Raw genomic sequence first — 18,113 nt, forward strand, 5'->3', positions numbered from 1 at the left:
GTACGGTCTTACCCCATTCGGCACAACAGCAACTCCCATCCATCAAACATCAAGCAACCAGCACCAATGAAAGCGCAATCCCAAAATAAAAGAGGCAATAACCCACAAATTACACCATCTAATTCCTGAAATCAATCCCCAAGCCAAAGGAAACAAAAAACTCCGTCACTTTCAGACCCATAAACTCCGCGCCTTGCCGCGGCATCCGTGTGGATCCACCTGTCCAAACTCTTCAGATGGATGAGACGGACTGAACCTGGAGGCCCACGTGCATCATCTCATGGCTTCCAGAGGCGCGGGAGGAATATATAAAAATTACATCTTGCGCGGTATATCCTCAATTGACGGGCTAAAGTTAACAATTTCAGAAATCCACCACCTCCGTTGAAGCAGAGAGGTTGTGAGTTTTATATACGTGGATACAAGCAGCAAGTTGAGAGTCGTTACACGGCCAATAGCCGCGACACCAAAATGGCCTTCACAATGCACTCCCACTCAGGGCAATTCTGTCCCGGCCACGCAGTCGATCAATTAGAAGACATCATCCAGCATGCCATCTCACTAGGATTCAAGACGATGGGACTCTCCGAGCACATGCCACGGTATGAAGAGCAGGACCTCTACCCAGAAGAGGTGAGTCACATAAACCTCACTCACCACACATCTCAACTCAACATTTCACATCAATTCATATTCCATCTAACAAAACTCAGCGACACGACCCCCAAGCCTCACTCCGTGCCCTTCCCCCACGTCACAACGCCTACCTCGTCGAAGCGCAACGCCTCCAGCAGAAATACAACTCCCAAATCCAAATCCTCATCGGCTTCGAAGCCGAATTCATTCGTCCCTCCTTCGCGCCCCTCGTCAAGGAACTCACTCTCCCCGCCTGCGTAGACTACTTCATCGGCTCAGTCCACCACGTGCACAGCATCCCCATAGACTACGACTCAGCCATGTTTGAGGCTGCCGTCCAGGCGGCGGGGGGCTCAGAAGAGCGCCTCTACGAGGACTACTACGATTTACAGCATGAAATGCTGCTGGCTTTGAAACCCCGTATCGTAGGGCACTTTGACTTGATTCGCCTGAAGAGTCAAGATCCAGGGAGAGATGTTCGTCAGTGGAAGGGGGTGTGGGAGAGGGTGCTGCGGAACTTGAAGCTTGTTAAGGAGCAGGGCGGGTGGTTGGAGCTGAATACGGCGGCTTTGAGGAAAGGGTTGGAGGAGCCGTATCCTTGTAGGGCTATCGCAGAGGTGAGTTACTTGTTGGATAGGGTTGTCCGTGATAATACTGACTGTGTCTAGGAATGGATCAAGATGGGGGGTGAATTCACAATGTCCGATGACAGCCACGGCATTGCGCAGGTGAGCACAAACTATGCTGGTGGTTTGTCATATCTCGAGAGCTTGGGCGTCAAGAATCTTTGGACCTTTGAGCGGCAACCCCAACCTGGTGCGGATGGCTCAGCCAAGGCTACGCTGTCTGACAAGGCTGTGCCCATAGAGGCTTTCAGAGAACACTTCAAGTTATGAGTACATACGAACAAGGATAAAATAGAGGTATAGACATAAAAGGGCCAAATCTTTCAAAAGAGTCGATTGTAAAACTTAGAATCCAAACGCCAATTCTAAATATTCCTGCCCAAAAGGGGGGCAACAAAAAGGGGGTATCACGCAAGTCAAACCCAAACATCTAGAGCAGAGCAATCAAAAAACAAGCTTGACTAAACAAGACTCCGAATGTGACAATGACGTTTGCATGCTACCATATTTCCATTACCGTGACCCCACTCACTTCTCATACTTGCTCGAAAAAGACAATTATTCACGCTCTTTCCGAGTTGTCGCCTATTGTTGCGGTGCTTGTGACGTTTGCCATGATGATTGTGCTGTCTGCTCCATCTCCCGCTGGTTCTCATCTCTGAATTGTGATCCGACCGCCGATCCTGGTCTTTCCTGTAACTTTGAATCTGGTCTTGGTGCAAACGGAATGCCAGATGTGTAGTGAAACAAATTGTTTTGCTTCGGTTTTGCACTAGGCGCAGGTGTCGTTACTGGAGTTGCGGCTGATGGTGTCGGTATGTTAGGGGGAAGCCATTTCAAAGGTTCTTGCTGCCCCGTGATAACAGGCTCAGGTCCTTCCGGCTGGTAGGGGATAAATATATCGCCAGCGTCGCTAGCCGGTTGGATAGTGACGTGCGGTACGTCGGGGGAGCTTTCCGCGGGAATCGAAGGAACCGGTGTTGGGGATGACGTGCTAGATGCATACAGTTCTTCGACAGGAGTTGACACTCCTCCACTCAGTGATGGCGTTGATGGTGCAGGAGGGGGGTGCCGCTGCCCAGAAGCCGCCGACGCATGTTGATCTGAAGACACCTCAGGGTCAGGGCCCGTAGGTATCGAGGACATGCCTTCTGGTGTAGGGGGCTTTTCCGATTTGACAATACTCGCATCCAGCCCGGGTTTACGAGCAGGTGCCGCAGTGGCTTTGTTTTGATCCAACTTAGCTTTCTGCTTGGCATCTTTTTGTGACTTTGTGATTAGGTTGATTTTGATCTTCTTCACGCCGTTGGCCAAATTGTCCATGTCGGTCTTGGCATCATCACCGGCGGCTGCCGCATTAAGCGGAAGTCCAGTAGCCGGAGTCGGGGTATCAGCTCCAACAGCAGACTGTTTAGTCGACCTAGCTGGCGTGCTCACTCTTCTCGCGCCTCGAGCCCCCTTGAGAGGTGGTTCTGTGCGAGGAGGTACTGCTTGGGTTTTCTTCACAGGTACCTTATTGCTGCTTTGTGTTCTGCCCGCCCTAGAATTTGGCCGGCTAGTTGTTCGGCTAGGGCCGGGCGCTGTGGCCGGGATGGGAGGCACTGGAGGAGGTTCCTCCCTAGGGGGGGACAAACTTGTAGACGCCGCACTGAGACGTCGACTTGATCTTCTCGCAGACTGGCTCCCAACTGGCTGAGGCGTGCCTCGTGCGACCTAATTGTATCCGTGTTAGTCTTGATTTCGGGATGGGTCAGGGGTTCCTCCGGCTCACTGACCTTTACTGGGGAAGATATTGGAGTGCTCGTGGGCTTTCTCCTCGTCTTCGGTAGCACCTCGCTCATCTCTTCATCAATGGGGCCAATGGGCCTCGATTTTCGCTCGCGTAGTGACATTCTGGAGGATGGTCGGTCAGACCCGGTCGGCGTCGGCGGTGGGTTTCCAAGCAGAATGGACTGGCGATCTCGCCGAGCTCGTGATGCTTCTGCGTTTAGGTCTTCTGCTGTGCAGCTGTCTGTTTGACGATCTGACGGTATCAGAACTTTGCACAGTGCCTTGGCGGCAACGTCCCAAGCCACTTCAGGGGGTGGAGGCGACGCTGGACGCTGGGGTACCTTTGAGTAGCCAGTAGACAAACTGGAGAGGCTGTTCCTCATCCTAACTGGATCGACGACTCTGGCAGTTGAAGACTGTGTCGGTGACGAGTAAGTGGGAGGAGTAGATGTGCGCGGCTTTCTTGGTATTGTTGGAGACTCCTCTGGTTCTTCGAGGAGATCAAGCTGGGCGCTTGCCCACCATGACGGGTTGTAAGAGCAATTTGATTCAAGATTGTCCACCAATGCAGCCTCCTGGTCCAAGTTAAGAGTCCCAATCCTTTGGCCCATCTCGTATGCGAGGCCGCTCGATTCTTGCTCCGTCTTCACTGGGCTCTGGCAGCCAACCATGCCACTCAAATGACTCAAGATTCCGGAACACAAGGCACGGTCGCTATACCCGCCCTCGAGAACACTGATCACTCTACCATCCACAGCCAATCCCTCCTCCGCCGCGAGTTTCACTACATCTCGGGAAAGCCTGGCGTAGAATTCTGTTGGGACATTGACTTGGTGACGTTGCATTCCTGCGCTCTCCCACTCGCTAGCATCGAATCCGGCAGAAAAGAAGATGGCTGCCTTGGGCACTTGGTTTGTGGCACGACGTTTGGCTGCTTCGTTTTGCAGATACTTCCGCGTCTTCTCTAACAAAACAGTATATGTGGTTTCGTACAGAGTCCAGAACTCCTGTTCCGTCTTCCACGACTGCAGGTGAACATTCCAGATGGACTGCCCATGTGCATTATCTATGCACAAACTCGCATTTTTCACCTTCTCTTCATCACCCATCTCACAGGGATAGGAATTAATATCATGTAAACTGAAGTAGCCTATTGACGTCCGCTTCCAGGGTGCATGGCTCTTGTTTGCAGTATTGGCCCGGGAGTTATGTTGCCAGGTAATCGCTTGTGAGCCGTCACCATGATGAAGGTCAAAGTCGATTATAGCTGCGTGTGTAAGGCCATGCTGAAGTGCGCCATACATGATACCCACATGAACATTGTTTACCCAGCAGAAACCAGAAGGATGAGAAGCCGAACAATGGTGACCGGGAGGTCTTACGCCAACGAATGCCTTACGAGGGCCAGGGCCAAAAACGGTATCAACCGCCTCACACACTGCGCCCAAGGCGCCTTGCATGGCGTCGAGAGATTCCTCGCACAAATACAAATCACCTTCATGGAGCTTTTGCGGCGCATTGTGGTCTGGCCCTCTGGGAATATCCGGTCGCTGAAGTTCCTTTCCTCCCATGGCCAATATGGATTCCGCCGAATCACACATGAGTTTCAGTTCTTCCATCCACTTAGTGCCATGAACATTAGTGACAGCGGGGGACAAAAGAGACAACCGTCTAGTCGTCTTGTGAATACGGAACGGAATGCTTGCAATATCGGCGATATTTCTCTTGGGGTGAATAGGCAGGTCTCCCTGACAGTGTCGCCCGCCCAATCGCACGTATGCTGTTGATATACCAAGCACAGCGGCTTTGATACGTTCGGGTCGCTCCACAATCGTGCTCAGCGCATTCCGAGAGGTTCGAGGGCGGGAGAATCTATGCCCATAAACTGCGTCATTCAGAATGATAACCGTATCTGTCGGCAACGTTGTAGCAGCGCCATGGTGCGCCGCAAGCTCAGCAGCGAAGTAATTGCTCGCAATACTTTTGGCCGTCACCGGAGGTTTCTCCTCAGGGGCAGTTTTGGTAACTGGCGATGTTGACATTAGCTGCGACGAACTCGACCGCCTGGCCAAAGGTCTTCCGGGAGCAGTGCCATTGGCAGAGTGCAGCGAGTTCATGGAGGCTTTGCGAAGCAGAGGTGGTGTCCCAGCGTGGGAGGCTCTTCTAGATCCAGGGCCATTAGAAGGGCTACGAGATGGCGTTCGAGGACGAGCCGACGTTGAGGATACTGAGGATGATCTTCGAGGTACAGGTTTGGCAGGCGTCCCGGAAGCTGCTGCTCTTTGGTTCGGGATTGGTTTTAATGTTTTTGGCTCGTTGGTCAAAGAAAGCTGGCTTAACGACTGTGTTAAACCAGAGTTATCTTCGTTTGCTGTGTTAGCTGCAGGTGACGTTGGCCCTTGTCGTGGGGACAATGACCCATGCATGAAGGACGACATTCTGAGTTGAATAGATGATGCATGGGAGAGCCAGCGTAAAAGTGCACGGCAACAAAACAAAGGAGTCGAGGTTTCGCCCAATGCGTCCACGATAGTTGCAGAACACAGGGAAATTGAATGATAGAACGAGGGGTCGGTGTTAGGGACGGCGGTCGATGTGAATGTGATGTTTGTTTTTATTAAGTTCATGGGTTGGGCTAATTGCGACCCCGAATCCCAGTGAAATGCCTGGTCAACGCTCCATGACCATGGCCATGTCCTTGTCAGCTGTTGGGGAGCGCGTCTGCCACTCTGCCACTCTGCTTCTGGCATCCAGCAGCTGCCAGAAGCGCGACAGGAAAGTGGGGTCACGTGTAAGAGTGACGTATTTTTGTGTTTTTTTTGTAGCTTTGGTGTGCACACCAGATAAACAAAATACGTTGTCTGGCGCATTTAATCCAATCAATCGAATTGTGCAATCACGAATGGGAAAGAACCGCATCGGAACATTCGAAAATGTTTGATGCGCATCGTGGTCCATCCGTCCTGCAGGTTTGTGAACATATGGGGCCTGACTGTTGAGCCGTTGCATGTTAGTCCATCCAACATTGCCTGTCTTCAGCCACAAGACCCTGATTCTCATCTCCAAAATGTCGCCGCCAGACACTTGACTGCTAATAAAGTTACACTTAGCCTAGCCGTTGGTCCTCAGATCCGGATGCTTGTTGGCTCATCAATTGATTGGTCTGGGACCACAAACGAAGGCGAACATTGGCTGTCGCGTTGGTGACTCTCCACCCGGAATGCCATTCCGGCCTGATTGTTTCAAACCGAAAGCCAATAAATAAAGCCATCAAATAGGCATCGCTATGTCATTGCACAGCTCAATCAAACGGTTGATGCCGCCATTCAAATCATGGGCTTTCGACAACAGACCAAAACCAACAAACGTCCTATCTTGTGTCATCCAATACTCCAACAGCTCAGAACCTCACCTTGAGCACGAGTCAAAACATTACCCTGAAAACATACCATCAATGAACCAGACGCAGGTTTGACGAAATGTGTTCCGATTCTATGTCTTCTCTATCCAAGTCTATGTTTTAACTGTCTGCTGTCAAATCCACATTCACTCGTTTCAGTGCTTCCACTGCCCATTCCGGATAGTCTGTCTTGCTATCGTACAGATTCGCAAAAAACTGCCGAATGTATGCTGGAAACCTGTCCTCAATAATAGCTTGTCGCACTTCCCTCATCAAATTTAACTGATACCAAACATTGTGGATAGTCAGAAGATGCGCTGAGACGGTCTCTTTGGACGTATTGTGGTGCACATATGCCCTGGTTATACCCATCCCCCCTTCGCCCTGTCTGCAGCACATGCATTCGCAATCAGGCTCTATCGGTCCAAAGTCATTCGCATACTTTGCATTGCGAATGTTCAAGACGCCATGCTTTGTGACGGCGTTTCCAAATCGGGCTGTTCGAGTTGGCCAAACACAGTCAAACATGTCAGCTCCAAGAGCCACGCTGACAACCAAATCCTCGGGGTATCCAATTCCCATGACATATCTGGGTTTCAAGTCCGGCAATAGAGCAGTACATGTCTCGACGACACGACAATAATCAGCCTTTGCCTCTCCGCCGCTCAACCCTCCGATGGCAATACCCGGCGTATTTCGAGCCAACATCTCCTTACAGCACTCTTTTCGCATCTCTAGATCCAGACCGCCTTGTATGATGCAAAATAAATTCTGTTTGTCGGGTTTCTTGTGCGCTGCTATGCATCTATCCAACCAACGAACACTACGTTCCATTGCCTCGCGCATGCGAGCCTTATCTGGAGAAGTGGTAACTAACACATCGTCGAGTTGCATAATTATATCGCTCCCTATGCTGTTTTGCAGGGATATTGAGTGTTCTGGCGTGAGAAGCATGGGAGAGCCATCGTGAGGGCTCAAAAACCGTACACCTTCCTCGGTTATCTTGGCCAACTTCAGCAAACTAACCATCTGGAAACTGAAGCGGCGTTAGCAACATCGTCATTACGAGTAGTCGTATCACTACACATACCCTCCGCTGTCTGTTAAAATGTTATGATTCCAGCCCTGGAACTTGTGTGCTCCACCGATAGCATCAAGGACCTCTTGACCGGGTTTCAGTCCCAAGTGGTATGTGTTGTTTAGACATAGTCTACACCCAGTATCTTCCAACTGTTGGGGGGTAATGCCTTTAAGTGAGGCCTGTGTAGCTACCGGCATAAACATGGGGAGCTGAACAGGGCCATGGGGCAGTGTCATATTAGAGGCTCGAGCCCGGGTTGTCTGTTGGCGGATATCAGTGTATTGCTCTTTGAAGGCTTAGCATCGGGATCAGCAAATTTCGTCTTCAAGGAAATACCTACCGAGCAGCGAGCCAGCAACTCAAAGTTCAGGGCAGGAGACGAGGAAATATTGGCAGCCATTTTTGCAACGACCCTCATTCTCTCATGCCCAGAAATTTTGCACTGCGATGACCTTCCTCACGCTTTCTGGAGGTCTCGTGAGAAAGTCACAGATATTTCAGTCTGATGTCTAGGTTAGCACTTTGAGAGTGACTTTGTAGGGGACTTTTAGTGGGTCTCGCGGAGCCTCAGCGCCTGGACAGGGGGACATGGAGTGGAAACGGACATGGAGCACTCAGTCGGATTGGCCGGCTCATCACCGGCTCAATTCCACCAGACCTGGGAGAGCTGTCTTTGGCTCCAGGAATTTTCCATGTCTAGCAACACGTCCATTCGAACTTCGAAGCAAGTCGACATCAAGGCATTGAGCCTCCCCAACAATCGAAACATTCACGATGGGGGGTCGTGCTGTATCGCCCGGAGGGGCCTTATTGAGAACATCTAGAATGTTCTCAGTACCAAAGCCCCTTCCTGAGCCTCCCTCAACCAACCTTCACATCGGTGACCATAAGTCAGCAACGATGACAAGACAATACCCCCAACACCAGTCAATCACGACGCCCCTTTCATCGCGAGAAAAGGGCGATTGGGGTTACAAGCGGCCATTCCCCTTGAAGTCTACGATGACTACGTCCACGCCTCTGATTCGAGTCAAGAATATCGATTCTGTCGAAAACGTCACCGACTTCGCGTCGGCTGCAGACCATTCCCTGTCTTTGGAGAAGTTCCAGGAGCTCCATGTTGCCATGTCGGTACCACGAGTGAAGGGTGCTGCAGGAGAGACGAGAGCCGCATCTATGTGGCCCAAGTCCGTCTTCGAAGAGGATCATGACTCTACCGACCCTCAAGGTCGACAGAGCGACGAGCAACGATGGAAATTCAAAGGGCCATGGCTAGCTAGGATGGGCGAAGGCGACTTTTCCCGATACCTGAGTAAGACGGTTCACCCAAAACGCGCCCAGTTTCGAGCACTTCTGAAGCGCAAGCTCGCCGAGGATATCACCACAAGTCAGAAGAAGGCGGCCATGGAAAAAGGTACACCGGCACCTCCCAAGGTGGAACCGCGCGACATTACAGAAGCACACTTTTCAGAGTATTTGCGAACTTTGCGCCATGATCGGGCTACACTCTATAGTTTGGTTTCCAAGTTCCTGGATTTGGCGCCACTAGCTGCACCTATTGGGGTCACGGGCATTTTCGCGCCGCCCACGAAATCCGAAAGTCCCTATGGCAAGTCGGGCCCGCCGCCCAGCCATCCATCCGCAGGCATTAGCTACTTGCGAACCAATTCTTACATGGAGAACCATCCAGTCTATGGACCTCAGGCCCGACGCTCACCTGCCTTGGCGAGAGTGGTGTACCCACGAGCCGGCTACAAACCGGCCAAACTTGGTGTCGGCGGCTTCGTCGCCGATGTTCCTATCGGTGACAATGAGTTTAACATTCGTTTCGGCCGAGGCAGAACCCAAGCCAACAAGATGCTCAACGGCATCGCTCATCTCGACACTACCACATATGGTGGCGCTAAGGCGTATATTGAGCCTCAAACCGCGACTGTAGACCCCAGCGGAAAAGTTCATTTGCAGCTTCGCGAAACGCACCCCGAGGCTCAAGTCATTGCTAAAGAGAGCAAGGGCCTGTCGCGCATTTATGACGATAGTGAGACGAAGGCAAAGCAGGCAACCCCAAGCCGAGGAAAAAAGGGCCAAGCCCGACGGATGGAGAGAATTGCGGATGAGATGTTGAGTGAATCTCCACAGACTCAGAGCTGAGCAAAGAGTGTTGGGAGACTGGCTGGCGTGTAAACACAGCACATGTGATTTTGAGATGTATATTTGACACTGAGCGCCGGGTTTTCCATGCACCCTAAACCTTGTACAATTAGAACGCTACTAGAGCTAAATAAAAGATCCCACAAACTAAAATAATATTGTCTATATTGTTGCCCTGAACGCGGCAGTCAAGTGTGTTGTTGCATCACGCTAGCTTCCTGTCACTGTTGGTGCTACTATGCCTTGCCATGATTGGCTGCAGCCTCCTTGATGGGTCCTGCGTTCTGGTGCTTCAAATTTTGCTTACATAACAACTCGTCTCTTCTTCATCACGTGAACCCTCACGCACACAGTTTTGCGAAGCCCTAATCCACCTGTGAGCCCCACCAACCAACCAAACCACCAAATTTCAGTTGGTAACTTGGAGGATTTTGTCCAGCCGGCTCTTCTACAACCCACGCCAAACGACCATACCAGTCAGTCCAATACCGCCAAAATGGGTCGCGTTCGTACCAAGACCGTGAAGAAGTCCGCCAAGGTCATCATTGAGCGGTACTACCCCAAGCTGACTCTCGACTTCGAGACCAACAAGCGCATCTGTGATGAGATTGCTGTCATTGCTTCCAAGCGCCTCCGCAACAAGGTCAGCATAACTTGTCATCTTCCACGACCGAGGAGCCCGATTTTGGACCTTTGGAAATTGGAAGACCAGCCACGGCTGGTATTTTGCGAAGTCGAAACAACACCAATGCTAACTAGCGAATGAATAGATTGCCGGCTACACCACCCACTTGATGAAGCGTATTCAGCGTGGACCCGTCCGTGGTATCTCCTTCAAGCTTCAGGAAGAGGAGCGTGAGCGAAAGGATCAGTACGTTCCCGAGGTCTCTGCTCTGGACTACACCCAGTCCGAGTCTGGCCAGCTCGAGATCGACTCCGAGACCAAGGACCTCCTCAAGCACCTTGGCGTATGTTTCTCTTCCCACTGCCTGCGCATTGTATTTCCATTAGATCTAACAAATTATGCTTAGTTCGACTCCATCCCCGTCAACGTCACCCAGGTCACTCAGAACAACCCCAACGAGCGTGGTCCTCGACGATTCGGCGACCGTCCTCGCCGCGACTAAATGGGTTCAAAAAGTTATTCATGATTGTGGGAAATTGGGTTTCTGGGCATTTGGCATGGTTTTTGCGTCTTGGCGTCTAAGGACGGTAGTGAGTGCATAGATCTCAAAAGAAAGATCTTCAATCCCCACAAGGTGTCGCTGAATCTCTGGACATGGACGTCTGGGGAGGATGCTTGATCGCCAAGACTTCGGTCTCTCTCTTCTCTGCGTGATCTGTGGGTGTTGTTTTAATCATGACAGTAGCATATGCATGGGCTGTTGTCAACCTTGCCACTTGGCCTTATTCGTTGCTCGGTCTGGCAAATGTCACGAATCCATTTCGTAGTTCGTGGGGGGTATCAAAGTCGATCTATTGGCCCAGCTATCCTACAATCAATTATCAACACCAGTGTAAACGCCATCCATCTGGGCACCCATCATGCAATCTCGTAACGTAGAGTACACTCGTAGAATTTAAAGTCTTATCCCAGAGACACTTCAAGTTCGTGGCTTGGGTCTACTTGGCAGGTCAAACTTGTGACCCTCGACGAGCAAGTGATCATCAGGAGCTTGCGTAGAGATGTCCTCTTCCTTCGGAGCTCTGGTCTCCTTCTCCTTGAGCGTAACCTTGACCTTGTCGACGCTACTCCCGACGCCGCGATCGCCCCTCTCAAGAGCGAGTGCTTTGGCATCCTCTGCGGCTTGTCGTTGCTCCTCCAGCTTCAGCTCCCCTAGTTGGCGGGCAGTCCGGTCTTCCTCTGTCTCTGTCGATTTATCCTCGCTCAAGAGATCGATCTGTATATCCGGAATGCCCGCTCTCTCCCATGCAGCGGTCTCATTCAGCTGAACCTTGATGAAGAGTGCTCTCTGGGCACATGCGGGAGAACACCATTTCTCGATATCTTTGCGCTTCACAATATCGCCACTGCTCGTGAGCTTCCACTCCCCTCCTGGGCCTATCTGCCGTCGGGGTTTTGCGCACAAAGTGTACCCGCATAGTTCGTTTACATTCCGCTCTTCTATGAGCTCGTCGTAGTCTGAGGGTTGGAACAAGCGAACATGTGTTTTGAAGCCGGAGACGTCGCTTGGCGCGGGGTTCGAGGCTGAGTGCGCGGTCGTTCTTACCAGAGGATATTCTGAAAGAAGCACTACACTGTCGAGAATCTCGGCCTGGAGTTCCTTGCGGTGCTGTAAAAGTTTGGCGTGGGCCATGGCGATCTCCCTTGCTTCTTTCTCGGAGCGTGCGGCTGCTCCGGCTTCTGACACTGAGCTCTTGAGGATGCTTTTCAGCTGGTTCTGCTTCTCTTCGATGATGTCCATGTTGAGACGAGGAGCGGGAGCTTTGCCCCCGGGTAAAGCTGTGGTTTTATAGATTCACGACGTTGAGTGTCACAGAGGAGAATCGATGTCCTATGAATCACAAACGAAGTTTCCTGTCTGTAGCAAACGGGATCGATATGTGAGGTGGTTCAGAGTTGTGACTGTGATACCCCACAAATAAAAAAGTTGTCGGTCTTGTTTGTTCACGCACAGCTTGGTCAGTGGCGTTACTCCAACTCTAACTGCAACGCCAAATCGGTATTGGCGCATCCAGACCCGACCGATGTGCAGCAAGTTGGCAAGACCCCGAAATGGTCTCTGGGATCTGGGTTTGTGTCATTCTTCAGGACAGCAAGATTCAAGATTCACTGCGCATTAGGACCTGAGATTCAGCTGCCCCCTCAAACGCTAAAAAATGTCATTGATGGCTGACCCTACATCAAGTAATGCTCCCCATTGGTGTGCATTTCCTTGCTCCCTTGAAGAATTTTATGCGCCTGATATATAAATGTGACTGATGTGGTCGTCACTTCCTTTTTTAGAGTCAGTTGGGCTCAGGGTCGCACCTGCCTCGCACGCTGCAGTCAACATTGCCGAGTAGCAACATCGAAGCTGGTCAAATTCCCACGATGCAAATGTTCAAGAAGTCATGGTCAGACGCTCCATGCCTCACAATTCCTCTCCTTACTCCGTGCAGCTGGTTCCTTCTCCAAGTCAGCCCCCTGTCCCTGGCACAAGCCTTTCAGCATCTAACAACTTTGAGACGAGTCGAAGCTTGGGATGGCTGCCATCTTAGCTCCAAACTGCGCCGCCTGCACGACAACGCACATTCAACACCAGACCAGAGACGACGACGACGAGTCGCAAGGGTCTGAGCTGGTTGCCTGGACTCACAGTAAACTTGCCTTGCTGTGGCTCTTACACTGGTTCCCCCACTCCACCATCTTTTGCTGTGGACCAAGTTGGACCACCAACTGAGAAGTCTCATTGAATCATCCATTCTCAAAGCTCCAGTCGAAGACGAGCAAAGTGAGGGTCCCCCGCTGACGTCGACACCCGCCCGCCCCAGAACCACTCAAGTGCTCCAACAAAAGCTGTCGTGGATCGGCTGGTTACAACCCTCCGGGACACTGCGCAACTTGACGCCTCAGCCTCTTCTGCTCCGCCTGCGTCCATTTGCCCATTTGCCTCCTCCCAGGTGCGCGTCATATTTCTTGCACTTCATAGTGATCCGCCACCATTCACACCCAATCTTACAATACCATCATCCGGAGCTCCGCGCTCGTCACATCGATTGCTCTGAAGGAGTTGAACGACACCGCCTTCTCTGTCCGTGCTTGGGCTTTGCAGGAGTTCCCTAGCTATCATCCCCGCTTCTTCCAAGCTGACGAAAGCCCTCTTCCAAACTCTCCGCATCCTCTCATCGCGTCTCTGCCCCACACTCGACGACAAGAATTCATTGTATATTGAATAACGACCTCAACTAGCCACGGCAGACGTGTCACAGGGCCGTCTGTGTCGCGGGATATATCCTACACCGCCATGCCCGCACCCTTCCGTGTCAAAGCTCTCTACGAGTACTCCTCGCCCCACGAAGATGACCTCAACTTTGGGGCCGGCCAAATCATCACTGTCAATGATGAGGAGGATGACGATTGGTACGGCGGCGATTACATTGACGACAATGGCGTGAAGAAGGAAGGCATATTCCCTCGTAACTTCGTTGAAAAGTTCGAGCCTACTGCCCCGCCCCGGCCGACAAGATCGCGAGCCAAGAAGGAGCCGGAAGCTCATCCACCAGAAGAAGTTGCTGCGCCGGCACCGCCTCCGCCTGCGCCAGTTGATGAGCCTGAGCCGGAAGCCGAGGTCGAAAAGGCAGAAGAACATGAACCTGAACCTGAACCTGCTCCGGCCGAGCGCCCTGTCCCGATTGTTCCAGTACCAATACAAACCAAGGCCCCGGAACCATCATCTCCCGTGGCGGCTACATCACCACCGGCGGCTGCTCCCCGGCAAGCTGATGCCCCAGCCGCGAAGTCCAAGCCAGGTCCGCCTCCAGTTTCCGAAAAACCCTCGAGTAACTCGTTCAAGGACCGAATCGCGGCCTTCAATAAACCCGCAGCGCCACCCGTTGCTCCGTTTAAACCCAGCGGTTTAGGCGCGGGTGGTGGCTCATCCGGATTCGTGAAAAAGCCTTTCGTTGCGCCTCCTCCCAGTCGCAATGCATATGTGCCGCCTCCGCGAGAAAAGCCGAGTACAAACATTTATCGCCGCGAGGAGGATCCCGAAATCAAAGAAAGGGAGGCCGAAGTCCAAGGTCAAGCCGAGAAAGCCGGTTTAGTTCCTGGCGAGCATCCTCAAGAAGGTGGCGAAGAGGACCAACCAAAGCCTACCAGCTTGAAAGAGCGTATCGCTTTGCTACAGAAGCAACAACTGGAACAGGCTCAGCGTCATGCTGATGCCGCAGCCAGGAAAGAGAAGCCGAAGAAGCCGGCAAAGAAGAAGCCAGAAGCTGCCCCAGCCCCTTCTGCCGAAGGAGATGTAGAGGGCGACAAAGGTCCCGAAGAAGGACCTTTGTCACCTTCTTTGGAAAGGGTTGAAACCGAAGAGTCCCAGGCTAGAACCTCGACAGATGATGCTCAAGCCCGGGCACCTCCGCCAAGGCGAAGGGCATCTAAAGGTCCTGCGGTCAGTGAGTCGCATGACGGCAACGAAGCCGATATGTCCGGCGCTGGTGACACCACAGAGGGACAAGATGATACGACTGAGCGTGAAGATAATGAAGAGATCTCACGACACATATCGCGTGTTCCAACGACATCTACTACTGCTACAGCTGGTCCCCACGGCGGTAAGGAAGAAGGGAATGCGGAAGAAGAAGAAGAAGAGGAGGACGAGGAGGAGGAAGAAGGGGAAGACGAAGAAGACGTCGATCCTGAAGTAAAGCGAAAAGAGGAACTCAGGGCCCGAATGGCAAAGATGAGCGGCGGCATGGGCTTCCATGGCATGTTTGGGGCTCCTATGCCTCCAATGGCCAAAGCTCCACCCAAAAAGAAGTCAGCTAAACCAGCCGAACCGTCTGGAGCCGGTGACGATGGCCAGGAAACAGCCTCTCGCGCAGCACCCCCAGTCCCGACGCCGATGGCTCTGCCTGGTATGGGCAGTGCTCTTGCTTCTGGTCGGAGCCATCAGGAGGAGGAAGAAGCAGAAGAGGAAGATGAGGACGCTGATGGTGATGAAGCCACTCCAGTTCCATCAAGGACGGTACCTCCTCCAATTCCTGCAAGAGAACAGGCGAGTAATGAAGAAGACGAAGACGAGGAGGGTGTGACAACCCCAGCACCTATTTCTGAAGCCATTTGTATGTGTGAATACTTCATTTCGGTTTGCCGCGTCCCTGAGCTAATGCTGGCACAGCACCCCGTCGTAGTATAAGCGGTCCTCCACCTATTCCCGGTGGTCGACCTGCACCTCCACCGGTGCCTACAGAGAGTATGGATAAACGTTTTCCACACGTTCTTCATTTGGCAGATATACTGATATGATGTATTGTAGCTCGTGCACCACCACCACCTCCTCCATCTGATATTAAGTCTCCCACCGAGGGATCTGAATCAGACGACGAGCTTTCCGGGGGAGCAAAGGAGAAAGACCCGGAACAATCAGGCACCCAAACAAGACGTTTACCTCCAATGCCACCAGCACCTGCCGCTCTCCCTCCCCGATCACCACCACAGTCTCCCCGCGGGGATGACGCATCAGCGGGAGCTCAAAGTAAGCGAACCAGTCGACCGCCACCCCCGATTCCAGGGTCGGCGCCGGCACCTCCTCCGGCCTCGAGCCGTCCACCACCACCACCACCTCCTGGCAGCTTGAGCCGGCAGGCAACCGCAGATGTTCCTCCGGCTACACCAACACGACCGCCACAGGCGGGAGAGGAGGAAGACGAAGAAGTTACCGAGTATGAAGGAGATTATGATACCGATATTGCTTCCAGCGTTCCTCACAAGGATGCGCTGAAGGCACACGCCCGAGATTCGAGCACGGATGATAACACCCTCACGTCCCCGATTCGAGAGGCTCCTCCAAATCTTCCGCCTCCCATCCCCTCGACAGCAGCCCCCCGAGCAGTCCCACCTCCTATCCCCAGTCAGCCTCCTCCAGATAATAAGCGACGCTCAGTTGATGTTCCTCGCGCAGCTCCGCCTCCACCACCTCCTCCAAAGGAATCCGCGCCCACGACAGCTCCAGAGGGAGGCGACTACGACCCATACAACTATTCTTCACCTCCTCCGATGGGATCTAGTTACAGTCACAAGACGCCAAAAATTGACGAAGAGGATGCATACTTCCCTGGACCAGCTGCAGCAGTACAGGCATCTCCCCCTGAACGCCGTGCTCCACCCTCCGCACCGCCAGCCCGTCCTAGCAATAAGCAGTCTGTAGATATTCCAAGGACAAGCACAAGTAATAGAAGGTCCATGGATGCACACAGACCTTCTGTTGAGTCAGACTTTATTGCGAATGATGTTGACCTTGGTGTCCAAAGCGGATGGTGGCGGCAGACGAACCAGGTCCCACCCGTCTTCCAGGGACGAAAGGACATTCACTTTGAAAGCGAGGAGACTACTACAACCAACCAAGGTTCCAAGACGGTCATCACACGGGACGTCTTTGTGCTCTTCCAGGACTACTCACAAACTGTGGTTACGGTTCGATACGACCCGTACGACCCATCGGATGTACAGTTGGAACAAAAGCACGAGCAACCGCCGCGATCACTTCGCCAGGACCAGATGGAAGAGTTTTATGAGCGATATGGTAGACAAATCTCAGAGGCAGCCACTTCCAGAAAGGACACCGTTGTTAGTGACGGCACGCCGCAAGGTTTTGTGATGGAGCTATTACGGCCGTTGAGCGGTGCGCTCCCCCCCGTTGGCACACGTTCATACGGTGCTCTAGTCTACGCCAACATGGCGAATGCTTCTACACAACAGCAAGACGTGATCCGAGCGGGAGACATTATATCATTCCGGAACGCCAAATTCCAAGGCAAGCATGGACCCATGCACGCCAAGTACTCGGCAGAGGTTGGCAAGCCGGATCACGTTGCGGTAGTCGCCGAGTGGGACGGAACAAAGAAAAAGGTTCGCGCATGGGAGCAAGGAAGGGAGAACAAGAAGGTCAAGCTGGAGAGCTACAAGCTGGACGATCTGAGGAGCGGCGAAGTCAAGATTTGGAGAGTCGTCCCACGAACTTGGGTCGGGTGGAACATCCAGCCATAGTGGAGTTGGAGAACCAGTCGCTCGGGATGGCTACCTGAAGTCCAAGTAAATGTCTGGACAGACTGGCCAAATTGAAGCAAGCTCAGATGCACGGAGTATGGTTGGACGGATCAACTGATCCGTCAGGTAGCAGTACGAACATTGTCTATTTTTCCTGTCACGCATAGCATAGTTGTTAGAAACCTCTCGTAGGACTATATAATTACGCAACCATCTCAGCTGTACGGCGCATTACCCGTCCATTTTTCGTCCAAGTCAAGGAGTAGTCAACGTGATTACTGCCATTGTCCAATCACAAAAGTCTACCCTCTGTCCGAAGCTTGGGCATCAATGCCCAACAGGAGTACATGATGCACCGTGTCTGATGCGCACGTACATGGCCGACAATAAGGAAATCCCATCCGATAAAGGAGCTTTGTCTACGTTGCCGGACTAGCTGTCTGTTGGAGCATGACATATTGTCATTTTCGTTGGCTACGGCACGATACGGAAGTGGCTCCCGTGATGAAGTTGGGCATGTAGGGTTACGACATTGTTACTTGTTATGATTTTGCGTGTCATTCATTCTAAATTTGTGAGTCAGCGAATGAGGGATTGATAGCCTCACTGGAGTAGTTGGATACGAACCAGACATGAACCAACATACTTTGTGTTCTTCGATGATCACCCCCGTACTTTATGCACTGGATTTGCTTGCCTGCAGCCGACATTGACATTGGCGCTGGGGGTTTTCAACGT

The 18,113-nt window shown here is 52.3% G+C and overlaps 7 protein-coding genes across 7 annotated transcripts; 4 read left to right on the forward strand and 3 right to left on the reverse strand.

Moving 5' to 3' along the window:
- Window positions 1-471: 471 nt before the first annotated feature.
- VFPPC_07661 (histidinol-phosphatase) lies at window positions 472-1,532 on the forward strand (the record flags this gene model as incomplete). The annotated part of the gene is made up of 3 exons (XM_018286482.1): window positions 472-633; window positions 714-1,253; window positions 1,305-1,532. 3 exons carry the CDS (start codon window positions 472-474, stop codon window positions 1,530-1,532), a joined length of 930 nt encoding a protein of 309 aa, XP_018143132.1.
- A 315-nt stretch (window positions 1,533-1,847) lies between these two features.
- On the reverse strand, window positions 1,848-5,470 carry VFPPC_07662 (histone deacetylase HosB; the record flags this gene model as incomplete). Its single annotated transcript, XM_018286483.1, has 2 exons — window positions 1,848-2,975; window positions 3,038-5,470. The coding sequence occupies 2 exons, from the start codon at window positions 5,468-5,470 to the stop codon at window positions 1,848-1,850; spliced, it is 3,561 nt and encodes a 1,186-aa protein (XP_018143133.1).
- Window positions 5,471-6,552: 1,082 nt separating this feature from the next.
- VFPPC_14277 (queuine tRNA-ribosyltransferase) lies at window positions 6,553-7,913 on the reverse strand (the record flags this gene model as incomplete). The annotated part of the gene is made up of 3 exons (XM_018292046.1): window positions 6,553-7,468; window positions 7,523-7,799; window positions 7,850-7,913. 3 exons carry the CDS (start codon window positions 7,911-7,913, stop codon window positions 6,553-6,555), a joined length of 1,257 nt encoding a protein of 418 aa, XP_018143134.1.
- A 500-nt stretch (window positions 7,914-8,413) lies between these two features.
- VFPPC_07663 (mitochondrial ribosomal protein subunit domain-containing protein) lies at window positions 8,414-9,664 on the forward strand (the record flags this gene model as incomplete). Its single annotated transcript, XM_018286484.1, has 1 exon — window positions 8,414-9,664. One exon carries the CDS (start codon window positions 8,414-8,416, stop codon window positions 9,662-9,664), a length of 1,251 nt encoding a protein of 416 aa, XP_018143135.1.
- A 496-nt stretch (window positions 9,665-10,160) lies between these two features.
- On the forward strand, window positions 10,161-10,791 carry VFPPC_07664 (40S ribosomal protein S17; the record flags this gene model as incomplete). Its single annotated transcript, XM_018286485.1, has 3 exons — window positions 10,161-10,307; window positions 10,435-10,632; window positions 10,696-10,791. The coding sequence occupies 3 exons, from the start codon at window positions 10,161-10,163 to the stop codon at window positions 10,789-10,791; spliced, it is 441 nt and encodes a 146-aa protein (XP_018143136.1).
- A 477-nt stretch (window positions 10,792-11,268) lies between these two features.
- On the reverse strand, window positions 11,269-12,090 carry VFPPC_14278 (hypothetical protein; the record flags this gene model as incomplete). Its single annotated transcript, XM_018292047.1, has 1 exon — window positions 11,269-12,090. The coding sequence occupies one exon, from the start codon at window positions 12,088-12,090 to the stop codon at window positions 11,269-11,271; it is 822 nt and encodes a 273-aa protein (XP_018143137.1).
- Window positions 12,091-13,632: 1,542 nt separating this feature from the next.
- VFPPC_07665 (SH3 domain-containing protein) lies at window positions 13,633-17,375 on the forward strand (the record flags this gene model as incomplete). Its single annotated transcript, XM_018286486.1, has 3 exons — window positions 13,633-15,451; window positions 15,508-15,582; window positions 15,646-17,375. The coding sequence occupies 3 exons, from the start codon at window positions 13,633-13,635 to the stop codon at window positions 17,373-17,375; spliced, it is 3,624 nt and encodes a 1,207-aa protein (XP_018143138.1).
- Between the last annotated feature and the right edge of the window lie 738 nt (window positions 17,376-18,113).

Source organism: Pochonia chlamydosporia, chromosome 4 (genome assembly GCF_001653235.2).
Source record: "Pochonia chlamydosporia 170 chromosome 4, whole genome shotgun sequence".
NCBI classification, from domain to species: Eukaryota; Fungi; Ascomycota; class Sordariomycetes; order Hypocreales; family Clavicipitaceae; genus Pochonia; species Pochonia chlamydosporia.